This window comes from Gambusia affinis, linkage group LG24 (genome assembly GCF_019740435.1).
Source record: "Gambusia affinis linkage group LG24, SWU_Gaff_1.0, whole genome shotgun sequence".
Lineage (NCBI taxonomy): Eukaryota > Metazoa > Chordata > Actinopteri > Cyprinodontiformes > Poeciliidae > Gambusia > Gambusia affinis.
The window spans coordinates 5,603,984-5,616,812 of record NC_057891.1 but is presented as its reverse complement, the minus strand read 5'-3'; the positions used below and the strand labels follow the sequence as shown (position 1 = coordinate 5,616,812).

At 40.0% G+C, this 12,829-nt stretch overlaps 1 protein-coding gene across 5 annotated transcripts in view; it reads right to left on the bottom strand.

Moving 5' to 3' along the window:
- The window catches only part of LOC122827262 (gamma-aminobutyric acid receptor subunit beta-3-like), a 111,721-nt gene that overhangs the window by 60,780 nt on the left and 38,112 nt on the right, over nucleotides 1–12,829 (bottom strand). For 2 of the 5 annotated variants that reach the window (XM_044110013.1, XM_044110014.1), the window contains exons 2-4: nucleotides 2,504–2,562; nucleotides 2,299–2,423; nucleotides 1,832–2,030 (exon numbers count right to left, since the gene is read on the bottom strand). The exons of 2 other annotated variants lie outside the window; for them this stretch is intronic. In XM_044110013.1, the coding sequence (XP_043965948.1) occupies nucleotides 1,832–2,030; nucleotides 2,299–2,389 (290 nt within the window). In that variant the 5' untranslated portion in view covers nucleotides 2,390–2,423; nucleotides 2,504–2,562. Of the gene's footprint in view, nucleotides 1–1,831; nucleotides 2,031–2,298; nucleotides 2,424–2,503; nucleotides 2,563–12,829 lie in introns of those variants that run through there. One more of the 5 variants, XM_044110016.1, reaches the window with a different exon arrangement.

Genomic DNA, 12,829 nt, shown 5'->3' with positions numbered 1-12,829 from the left:
TGTATAATACACCTTCATGTATTAAAGCACTGCTGTAGCTAAAATGTGGCTTCATTAAACCCTGATTAAAGCTGCTAATATGGGAAGCAAATCGGACATTAACACTTGTTAGTGGCATTGATCTGATTCTCTGCTGATGTATGCGGCTTGTTACATACTGTGGATCTTCAATCACTGTCTCCAGACTGGATTGATTTAGTTTGTTTTCTCCTGCCATTCTGAGTGGGATTTTCTGAAGCTCTGATTGGCTGCAAGGCCGTACTTGATGAAGAATAAAAACTCTGTTGAATTTACTAGAACACCATGCGCTTTTTTGTCGGCAAAATTTGATTTTGTCATGATTAGTTTATGCAGTTTCATCATGGGGATGAATCTTATATTCATTCAAAATTACTGAAATGTTATGTTGTCATGAAGCCACACCAGACCACACAGATTTGAAATTTAAGAATATCTAAAAGTTGATTTGCGGTGAAATTGACGAAAATGGAGTAGTATTGCTTTCTTTCAAAGCCTCAAATTTGACCATAAAACCTTCCTTAAAGGAAATTCATTAGTTCAAACTCCTGAAAATGTCAGTTAATATACATGTACATTTATACATATGTGAATATACCCAAGTGCTTAAAATAGACACACTTTAAGAGCATGTTTCAGACGGTAGATCTCAACCCCTGTTGAAAATAATGTGCAATTATATAATTTCTAGTCCAAAGCACTTCACTCCACTTGGGAGTCTGGATATCTATATATCAAATTCCAGTGCCTTGCAGAAACAAAGTTCAGTTCATGGGATTTACTGTGAGAAACCACAACAAAGTCACACATTATTGTAACAGGAAAAACTCTCACCGCTTGTAAATTCAGCACCTGGATACTGATAAATAAAACCCACGCCAACCAGTTGCTTCTAGAAGTCACATATTTTTGGTGTTTGTGACATAGAAAATATATTCAAAGGGAAAAACTGTTTTTTTTAGGCCAAAAGCGATCAGATTACTTCGCAATTAAATTATGTAACTTTAGACTACATATTATACTACTGCAGCAGTTATTTAATAAAAGATTTATCTGTAAAAAAAAAAAGTTGTTTCTCATATACAGTGCGTTTTTTGTTCAAACACATCAATGCTGTAATAATTAATCATTCCTGCAGGTTAGAAAAACCTACATCGAAATTGGAAAAAAAGAATTATTGCTCGTTGTCATTCATATTTATCCCACCAGGGGGCAACAAAGTCTCTCTACTCGCGCTTAAGTGTTGCGCTCCTTCAGACATGACTTCATAAAGTCCAACTTCAAGCAAACTGCAAACATCAGTGCAAACAAATGCCACAACTTTGGTAAAACTGCAAATGTCTTGTTTCATTTATTTATTTTTCTCTCTCTCTTTTTTTTTTAAAGAAAAAGAGGTTCGAGGTGAGCAATTATTTAGCAAATTCGCAGGGTGTTTACGCGCGCAGGAGGGGGGTACATTAATCACGCTTATGACGTCTCCTCCAGTTTTCATCTGGATAGTGACACCCAGGTAGTGCGCGCGGAGTATATGAGTCACGCATTCGCTGATAAAGGTCCTCCGGCGGCAGACGGCGTCACCCCTCCAACCGGTGTGTTGGCCCCCACAGGCGCCACAGCGGGTAGGGAGGAAGGAGTTGGCCCCTTCCTCCTCTTATTTCCACCTCATCCCGCCGGACTCATCACCCGTCCTGATTGATCGTCGGGTGTCTTCCCGGAGGAAGCCCTCCTGCGAGGAGCGAGGAGGACAGCGCGCTGGGGCACAGACTACGTGGGCGAATGAGGGAGTTCGGATGCGGGATTGATGGGCACACACCTCCTGCACGCGGCAGCAGCAGCAGCAGAGGCAGCAGCAGCGGCGGTGCGCGCCGGGGTCCCCGTCCAGCAGTTCCCGCAAGCAGAGCTGCCTTCCGCCCGTGGGAAAATGACAGTCAGGCTCGCGGTCACCCTCTTCACACTTCTTCTGCTCACCCAGGATGCTCGGTGAGTCCTTTCTGCTTCTAACTGATCAACAGCTGGGGGGGAAACTTAGCTAAATGAGGCCAATTGCGCATTTTGTTCCTTCTGTCTCAGGGCTTCCCCCATATAAACAAACAAGAAAAAAAAAAAAAGGTCTTAAAAATCTTTTCACCTGGTTATACTCAATTATGCGCATCATTGTTGTGCTTTTTCGACTGCGACAAAAGTTTTTATTCCAAAAAATAACAAAAACAACATCATTTTATTTCATTAATATATGTTATTTATTTATTTTTCCTCACCCCCATTTCAGTTGTGACTTACTGGAATATGGCGACGACGAGGAGGACCTCCACGACACCACCGTCAACCAGATGCTGGTGCCCAGGTCGCACCAGGAGGACGCCACGCTCATCCTCAACAACCTGCTGAGGGAGTACGACAAGACCCTGCGGCCGGACATTGGCGGTAAGAGCGGCATGGGAAAAGTTGGATGCTGATGTTGCTGGAAGGTGGATCACCCACCCACCTGCACAACCACCTCCCTTTAAGCTTAGCTCTTCTTCAGTGATCCGGATCCTTAGACGTCTTTGATGACCATAAGACAAATGTGGACATATTGGTCTTAAATTATTCACGATAAAGCCTCATTTGAATCAAACAAAATTGTATGGAAGCCCTTAAAAGCAAGTAAACATAAATGATTCATTTTATCACCACCTTAAAACAGTTTCAGCAGTTGAAACCAATTTTGGTCACATCGCTAAAGCAAAAAAAGTATTATTGTGTTACTTGGTCTGACCAATGGAATCTTTGTCTCGAAAGATTCCATTGGATTCCTGAATTCTTTATTTAAAGGCTTTATTGGCTCTAGTGGCCTTTATTTGATAGTTAATTGACAGGAAAGTGGGTAATGAGAGAGGGGGGAAGACATGCGGCAAAGGTCGCCAGGCCGGGATCGAACCTGCGAGGGCCACGTCAAGGACTAAGGCCTCCTTATGTGGGTTGTGCTTAACCCCTGCACCACCACAGCACATCCCCAAATCCTGAATTCTTAATGTGCTTTTATCTCTGAAAAAAAAAAAAAAATCCATTAACTGCAACTTTCCTTTATTGTTGTCGTATATTTGTCTGCCACAAGGGGCAGGAGTGAGCCACTTTCCCTTGACTGAAGTTATGGGTGTATACAACAAATGTATTATTCCCCCATCCATCTACTGTCTTCTGCTTATCCGATTGGTTGTTGGGGGCAACAGGTCTAAGAGGAAAACGTGGCCATTCATCTCCTACTCTCCAGTACTGATGGGGAATCCATTGTCTAGAAGGGAAATACATTCTTTCCAGTGGAACATGCCTGAAAAACATCTAAAGGGAGGTGCCCAAACCATGTCCACTAACTTCTTTAGATGTAAGGGAGTAAAGGTGTTACTCTGAGTTACTCCTGGGTGCCTGAGCTTCAAACCCTGCCTCTAAGGTTCAGCCCAGCCAACCCGCCATGAAATCTCAATTTAGCCACTTGCATCTGGGATCCTACTCTTCTGGACATAATCCATATCTCAGAGATTCTATCCATGAAGTCCAGAAAAAAGGGATTTGTGATGGACAGCTCTGGCAGAGTCCAACCACCTTTTTTCCAAGAATATAGAGGAACGGTCGGGTTGGACATGCAATAATCCACAGAATGCAAGTAGAACGGACGACCAAATCTTCGTAGCTCCCTCAGGAACTTTGTCAGAGGAATAATTTAGCCCACTGAGGTTTGATGACTGAATTCTTGTGGTTGGAAAGAGTTTTCTTTCCAACCACACTAGAGTGAACATCTCCAGAGGAACTAGGAAGAGTGTCCACTATAAAGTTGGAACACAGTCTCTGGTTCCCCTCAATAAAAATTATGACCAATGCCCTGGTCTGCCACTCCACAGCCCCTGTGACCTGGAATGTCTGGACAACCCAACAACATCCAGAGCCTTCAGCACCTTGGGCTATACTTAGTCCAACCTTGGCACCCAGCCACTAGTGAGCTTCGCATTTACTGTGGCTATGTCTTCTATGGTTTCTCTCAGACTCTACCTCATCCTGGCCCAACATTGTGAGTGAATTAAGGAGATCCTGAATCTGGATCTACCATTTCTGCATCTCCCAAACCATTTCTGAGATTGTAGATCAAAATGTCCGACAAAAACCTTGGTGGTGTTAGAGTACACCGAGGGATGTAGAGTATGCTACCGAAGTTACTCAGGGGTAGTGATTCATTTTAGTGCCTCTTGTGGTAGAAAAGAGCAAATGAGAGAGTAATCTCTTTACCCTTGAGAGGTTATTTCAAAAACAGTTTTTTTTCTCCTGCTGATTTGTTCTGCAATTGCAATTTAATTGATTTTTTGTTTATAATTACAAATTTAATTGGGATCAAATCAAATATGGCACCATAATCCAAAATTAGAAACTTCTAAGCTTTGAAACATGATTTAATAACTAATAATCTTCTATTTTAAATTACAGCACAAAGCCATTTTTTCCAGAATTCCACCCAAAGGAATATCCAGTCTTCGTTTTGCGTTTAGCAGAGCCTGCAGAGAGCCAGACAGACTCAAATGCAGCAGATGAGAACGGCAATAATTCACTTTTTATTCCAGTGAAAGGAAATTAGAATGAGATAATCGTTTCAGCAAAGGGACATTAAAATAAGTTGAATGGTTGTAAAACGGGTTGTAAATAGAGCTGATTAGCTGTGGTATCACTTCAAAGTTCTTTTCTGTCAAACACTGATACTAACCAGTGAGGGAGAATTTATCTCTAAGTCTCTGGTTCCCCTCAACAAAGCAGAGGCAATTATAAGGGCAATTATATGTGCTTTTACAAATAAAACCTTCCTGAAAACCAGACTCCGGCGGTCTTCTCCTCCGGTCTCAGTCTGAAACTCAAGCAGCTTTGTGCCGTTTTCGCAGGGAGAGAGGAGGAGTTGGCAACGTCCAGTTCAAATCCTCCGCTGATTGCACTCGCATCGTTTCCGCCATGTTTACAATGCAATCACTGCTCTGAGCTTCTCTGAGGCCGTTCTAATCAAAATCGTTTACTGGTTTGATACCTGGTGTGTTCTCACTGGTGGGCCGCTGCCTGGAAAAACCGCCGGTGATGATCGTCCGTAGCGAATGCTGTTACCCCTCCGCTTCCAGAAAGTAGAAATCACCGTTTGTCATGGATTCCTGAGTGTTGAGTGCAGGTTGTGACTGCTGGTGACTCAGCTTTAGTATGATTGCGAGATATTTATGGCCTCTATTTGCAAATGTAGGCATTGGCTCAATACTTTTCTCACATTCCAGTTGGGCTTGTTACTGGTACCACATTTATTGTGCCTCATTATTTTATGTTTTAGTCAGAATCAATAGAATCCGATACGGAAACCATTTGGGAGCTGCCCTACATTAAAATTTAGGATTATGCACAGTTTTTGTTTCATCTTTGTTTGCTTGCGTTGCTTCCTGCAGCTTCTGGAGAAGACAGCAAGCTTAAATAAACAGCCTCTGTGTAAGAAAGGTTATATAACAGATTTCAGGGTTTCCTATGAGTTTCAAAAGGGGGGCGGACTAATGACGGTGGCAAAACATGTATTTGTGTCACGCATTAACGTAACCCAAGTGAATTTTTATTAAAGGGTACTGTTGTGATACAGAGAGATACTACAAACAGGATAAAATATAACAAAATGCTTCAAAACATGCAGAAATAAATAAAAGTCGATTTTTTAGCTGATATGTTTAAAGAAAAAAATACTGATATTCTTTTGTTTTTGTCTTCCCCTTCACATCATTGAAATTGATCAGAAGTACAGCATGAGTATGAAAACCATGAGTTTCATTTCCATGTCTGAAACAAATACCAGTACAAGCCAAACAAATGCAACTGATTAAACCTGAACAAGCTGCAGTAGCATGGAGTGAAATGAACTGTAAAGCTGGATGCTGTAGTTTAATTCAGTAAGGCATCCATATAGTGACTATAAAAAGTATTTACCTCTTCGGATGTTTCACCCGTTTTACTGATTTTAGTAGTTTTGGTAATGAGTTCATTCTTTCAGACTAGCGCTACTCAAACGACTTGATAAACTACATTTGTTTATGTTTACAATAGCTTTTCTCATAGATGCACTTCATCTTTCATTATTCTACAGTTTTTGCTTTCCCAAAGGCTACTTAAATTTAACCACAGGCTTGATTAATGAGATGTGTTCGAAAAGGAGCCACTGCCAACTGATAAAAAGCACAGTTTCCAAAAAGTTAGGAGACTCTGTGAAACTCGAACAGTCAGCCTGATACAGACAACAGCAAAAAAAAAATGCTTAAAAAAGACGTTCCTTTCTTTAGAAAAAATATACTGGCATTCTTATATGCTGACAGGGTTTTTTTTCCTAATAAAAAAGCTGCTATAGCAAAACTACAAATGTTGTAGTTTTTAAAAGAAAAATGCAAAAGAACACTTTTTCAGTCTGGTATTAGTACGTCGATGGTTTGAATTTGGTGACTGATCTGAACTGAAGGCGGAACAGTTCAGCAACCCAAATCTTCTACTGTGAAACATGCTGTGTTTTGATGCAGAAATTAGTTTTTTTTTTTTTTCCATCTGTTTGTATGAGCAGTACATCATCTGGAGGATGGCATGCGGTCTTCCAGAAACAGAGTACGTTATTCAGCGCCAACTGTTCCTTCACGAGGTGCCAGTTACTTGCTTGGCTTCTCAACTGTGTGCAGATAACAAGCTTGGTGGTTCCTCCTCTCCTAAGTCCGGCAGAGGATGACATTTCCCTTGAACACTACTAAAATAAATGGACTCTGACTACAGCTTAGATTTCAGGAAAAAACCCTGGTAGTGGGCATCATCTACTTCTCTTATACTGTACTGAGCTAAATTACATGTTAACTTAAACATAAAGTGTATTTTATTATGTGTACCATTTGTATTCTTAAAGATAAATGGGCAGCTATTGATTTAATGTTTAATATTTAATAGGGGAACAAGGCTCTATACTCATCAGTGTCAATTATGCTGAAGAAATTAAAACAAAATGTCTGTCTACAAGACAAACTGCACTTCCAAGCTACACACTGTTCTTTTTGACAAAGTTTGAGTGGAACAGGAGATCATTTTATACCTAAAGATTTATCAAGAGTCTGCTTGACTCTCAGATGTCAAGAGAAAGATAATGTTTCCAAATGTTATAGATCTGAGATGAAATGAGGTGATGGAACATTTTAAATTAAACCTGAATCCCTCTCTCGGCTGGAACGATTTCCGCGACTACTTCTAAAAAAATGCTATAAAGATGGATGTTTTCTGCTCCTGGGTTTTGGGTTAATCAGAGACTTTTCACATTGGATTTAGAACCGGGTGACGCACTTGGTGAAAGTCCCTGAAGGGCGCTTAGCAAGTTGAAGGTGTTCATGAAGCCCTTCTTTGAAAATTTTTGTAATCCAAGCCAAACATTGATGACAGCTGAAAGTTGAAACCTGGGTCCAGTTTCTTGACTGCTTTGCCGTTCAATGGTTTGGTCTGATATTCAGAAAAGAAACCCACAATGAGACTTATTAGGTCTCACAACCAATGAGCTGAAACTAAGACTATCCAATTAGAAAGCTCTTATTTGGTGCTGTAGAGTTTCACAGATAAAATTCAGCTGGTTAAGCTGAAGCAATGAGAAGATGAAAAGTTGAAACTCACAAAATCATAAGTTAAGAACCTAGAAACATTTTAGAAAGTAGAACTTACATGAACTTTATGGTATTGGGCCAAAATGGTACTTTTAATTTATTTATATTTTTGTTGTAAAGTCTTAAGTTAAATAAAAAGAAACCTTGAGAAATAAAAAGTAGATTAAATACAGCATTGAAGGTAATTAAAATGACCTAACACCACCCTGAAGTTAATTTTCCCCATTCTTAAGCTGGGCTTATTCTCATATTGCTGTTTGTGTTTCTCTGAATATTTAAGCTGAATTTTGGTTCCCCCGGCAGCTTCCTCGGTTTGGATTTTCTTGTAGCTCACCTCTCAGGAGGGGAATCTCCGCACAGCTTTGCTTCCATAATTAAGGGTGAAATTTTGATGAGATCCAGTTGACAAACCTCAGTGTCGCCCATGAAATGTTAATGTATTGGAAGGATAATGTCAGGCAATGTGTGTGTGTGTCCATGTTGCATGAAAGAACCCGGCTGGGGATGACTCCGAGTCAACAACAGATCTGGGACAGTAAAGTCATTGGAAAAGGAAGAGGGTTCAGCTGAGAACAAATCTGAGAAAAACACACTGTAACTAGCACACTCATGTAACCGGGTCTCTACCAAACACACCTGGATTTATTCTAAATCAAAGCAGTCCTCTACCTATTCAAACACACAGAACACACAGTGAAACACACCAAATCAAACAGGCTTTTCTGTTTGTCTCTTTTTGCAAATGTGAGCAACCTTCTCGGTTTGTTTGTGAGCTGATGGCTGTGGAAGCAGAGTGCTCTCTGTTGAAGCATGTTCAATATTTCTGTGTTTACTGGCCATAACTCTGTTTTATAGCCTCACGTTGCGGCAAAACACACCAGTTAGATAAATCACTTTGTTAGCTCAAATCAAACAAGGGGCACTGGGTATAACTGAGCTGACGGATGTAATAAAGAATTTAACATTTTTACAGAGTGCTCTTTCTGAATAAAACTATTTTTAACAATCTAAGCTAGTAATGTAAAAGTAGGGTTAGTCTAACTTATAAAAACTGTTGGAAATGAAAGAAAATATTAGCTTGTAGGTGAATTGTTGTCATAATAACTGAGCTAGCTAAAACTTAAACGGATTTGAAGTTAAACTAGAGAAATCCAAGATACCAAAGCATAGCAGGACTGTTATATTGTTTCCCTCCTGTCTCCTCCAGTCTTGTGAAATCAGCTGTGAACTTAATGTTCATAGAAAGTGGGTGACTGGTCCACTTAAGGGGAAAAAAAAAAAAAAAAAGAAAGCGACCCAAATTTCCCCCTGAGCAGAACAAGTGTCGTGCCGCACCTTAGCCGATAAGAAGCGGCGCAGACTGGATGGAGATGAGATGCTTTTGTGCCCCTATTGTGTCACTTTCCTTTTGGGTTCAGAGTGTGTGTTCACTTGTGGGAGATCTTAGTGATCCTGCGCTTAAATGTGCATGGCTGTGTTTGTGCGTTACCGTTTGTGTGTGTCTCCTGTGGGGAATCGAAGGTAAAGTGGGCTGGAGTGAGACTGTGCTGACTGTGCTCCTAAGACACACATCCAGCGTTTGGGAGGCAGATTTATTCAAAGAGCTTAATTAAAGACTAAAAATGTAGCAACCCCCTAGTGCATTAAAAGATACATTTAAGGCAGATTTAAGTCTTTGTGCCCAGGAGAACTGAAGCCATAGAGAACAATCCAATAGAGGCTTTAAAAGTGTGTGGTCAAAAACTAAAAAAAATAAAATAAAAAAGCTAATTTACAGATTTGTCAAACCGCTTGCATATATTTCCACAGTTCACCAAGGTGGACAGACAAATTGCAAACTGTCTTGAGTACATTCGGAAGAGTTTTTTCATAATATGCTGTAGAGGTAGCAAGTTAGTTGACAATCAATGGGTGGTAAAATGACTAAATGAAAAAAACTATCAAGCATCCTACGATGAACTTCAGAAAAACATGCATTTTAAGGTCATTTACTGCAAATTTTCTATTTTTCCTCAAATCCCTCCACCATAGTGCACACAGTCTCTGAAAGGAAAACATTCTTCCCCTTTGTCCTCTTAATCTCTCCTTTTAGATTAAAATCTCTTATAAAAATCAGACTTAAACCACTGACATAACCTTCCTCTTGACATCCAAGTCAAACAGTCTCAGTTGTTTTTAGGTCTCTTATCAGATTTCATTCTTATGAAAAAGAGGCGTTTGTCTACTGTTAGTAGTAAATAAACAATAACTTGATAGTATTATGCGATCCTTCCCTCATTTTGCAAGCTGAATATTTCAATAAATGTTAATCCTAACCACTAGAAGAATGTCTTTTTGAGAAGCAATAATGCTGATTGAGTTATGGACAGTAATCTCTAGTAAAGCAGCTGACATTTGCGACAGGGACATAAAGGGAAATCACTATAACTCATGAGTGATATAATTAAATCACTTAACATTTATGCTCGGAGGATTTCTTGTAATTCTCCACATTTGCAACCAGAAACATAATTCCTCTGGTGTCCACATCCTTTTGCACCCCTCTCTGAAAGTTCTGCCTCTCATTTCACACTTGGAGGACAAACACAATGCAGAATATCATGCTGCATACTAATCTGTGCTTTGAACTCGGCCGCGGACCTGATCCTCTCTGTGTGGGATCAGACGCAGCGACTGCAACCGAAGGTGCTAATTGTCTGCAGCTAACAAGTTATTGATTTACACCGAAACGACCAGGTCCCTCAATCATATCTGCCATTATTGCTTTGTCAAATAAGTCTGACAGTAACAATTACATCCTCCAGTGGCCAGGCGGAGAGTTCATACATTTAACTAAGACATAACTTGCCTTTCAGAAGCACTTTTTATTTGAGCTATTATTCATATATTCTTTTGTGATCGCATTTTGTTGTTTACTGTAAACATGTCCAAAGATGCGACTGCGCCTCTTGAGTGTGTGTGTCACTAAAGAGGACTTCAGAAAGATTCAGATGAAAGCCAGGTGTGAGTCAGAAATAGAAACCCGAATCTGCTCAGACATTGTTACTTCGCAGCTGTTTCCTGTCTCTTTCGCTCCATTTCCATCTGGTTCAACTCTCTGCATCTCATTCAGTCACCTTCCTCTTTTGGCCCTTCTCTTACTCCCTCCATCATCCTGCCATTTTGTTTTTCATCCAATAAACCTCCCTCTGCTTGCCGTCAACGTCTGTGCCTGGCCACCTAAGTTATGTGCATATTAACATTTGCAATTTTGCAGTTTTCAAGCGAAGGTTTGACCCACTTTTTGATCGCGTATTAAAATCTCATACATCCGAGTCAGAAGTCATGGCTGATTTGATCGGTCTTTGGTGGAACGCAGTATGGTGATTTTTCTATGATTTATATATGACTACTGGTGCGGTCAGGGGAATAACCAAGTACACTATTTCTACTTGTGTGTGATCCAGCAGGGAAGGTTGCAACCAAATATTCTTTTTATTTGATTATCATTTGAGGAGTTTTGGCAGCTTGCTTTTCTGGAAAATGTTTAACACACTGCCCAGTCGGAAAGCATTTCTGCTGCCTATCAGTGTGGGAAGTGTTCGAAGATTGTTTCTACACAATTTGAAGCCTGTCATAGTAATTTAAGAAATATTATTCATAAAAGAAAATGTGAGAAAGTCTTACTGAATTCAGATCACGTAAAGTTAGGAGAAATGACAAAACGTTGGCTTGTTGAAGGATAACTGTTACAGGACAATGAGAAAAAGTCTCTGAAAGGGTTGACAAGATAATGAGATATCTTTCAAGAGAAAGGTCTTAGTTTTGCAAAGTTGCATCTTAGCTATCCAGGAGACTTCTGGTCCTTTGGTCCAATAGATTCAAAAGAGGAATGTTGTAGCAAAATGTCACAACAAAGAGAAGATATAAGCAGAAACACTTTACACCAATTGTCGGACGCAATGTAGGACCTGCTTTTCAGAAACAGACCCCAATCATTTCCTAGTAGAAGTTAAGGCCAAAAAGCTTTTGGTGGAGTTCAGAAGGAAAACTCGGAGTGTGTTTGCCTTTAGAAAGTTAAAAGTCTTCAATCACAAACACACAGATAGGCCTGTGGATAATTTGATTGAGTTGCTCTCTCCTGGCCTCCGTGGGATCCACGGCAACCTGCGTGGTTCTTTATTTTCTGCTTTGTTTTCTTTTTGGAACAGCGATATGATCAACAACTTCCTCTATGCAGATTCAATTAACAGCAAGAAGTAGCCCTGAACCTCATTAGAGATGTAAAGCAATGCATGTTCTCATTTTGAAAAACTGTATGCGGTCCTCTTTGGTAATTACCAATTTTCCGATTGAAATGCCTTTTAACCGCCTCGCATTCAAATGATTACATAGTTAATGAATTGGCTTACTATTTTCTTAACAGGGTGTCGGTCTCATCATTGTGACTACCCAGCTGGATCAGAACAAGCAAGAATATGTGGGAGGAATTAAAAAAATGCACTGATAGCTGTAATAATTACATTTAAATATATCTTCTGGCTTCTGAAAAGGGGGAAGCAGCTTGTAAAATCCATCTTTAAATCATTTTAAGACACAATCAGTTCTTAGATACTAGAACGTTCACTGGTCTGGTTTGCCATTAGACTGTCAGAAAAGAGGTGTAAGTAAACTTCTGGATTGAACTGTAGCGCAGCCGGTAAATGTTCTTCCTGCTTTGCTTTTTAAATGAAATATTTACAGCCTATATTCAGCCTTTACCTGCGCCCGGTTGCAAGCTACTGCTTGGAAGTCGGGGGGGGAAACATTCTCAGACATCCATTATTTACAAATGTCGTTTCAAGAAAAATGAGAGCAGATTTTAAATCTTTCTTTACCCCCGCCCCCGTGTCACCACAGCCACCCTCTTTTATATGAAATGTTTATCTGTGATCTAGAGAATTTCATATTTAGTGGTTGTCATATTTTGTTTGCCCTTTTCCTATTTGTGTTGTTGATTCACAGATTTTTACCGGAGAGTTTTCACGTTAAATGACATTGATTTATCTTACATCCTTGGTTAAGTTGGGACTTAAAGTGACTTGTTTCTGTAAATTACACGCTTTGTTACATCAGCGTTTGGGAGCAACTGAGCGACACTGAGGAGATAACGAACCCATTTTTCTTTAGCAACT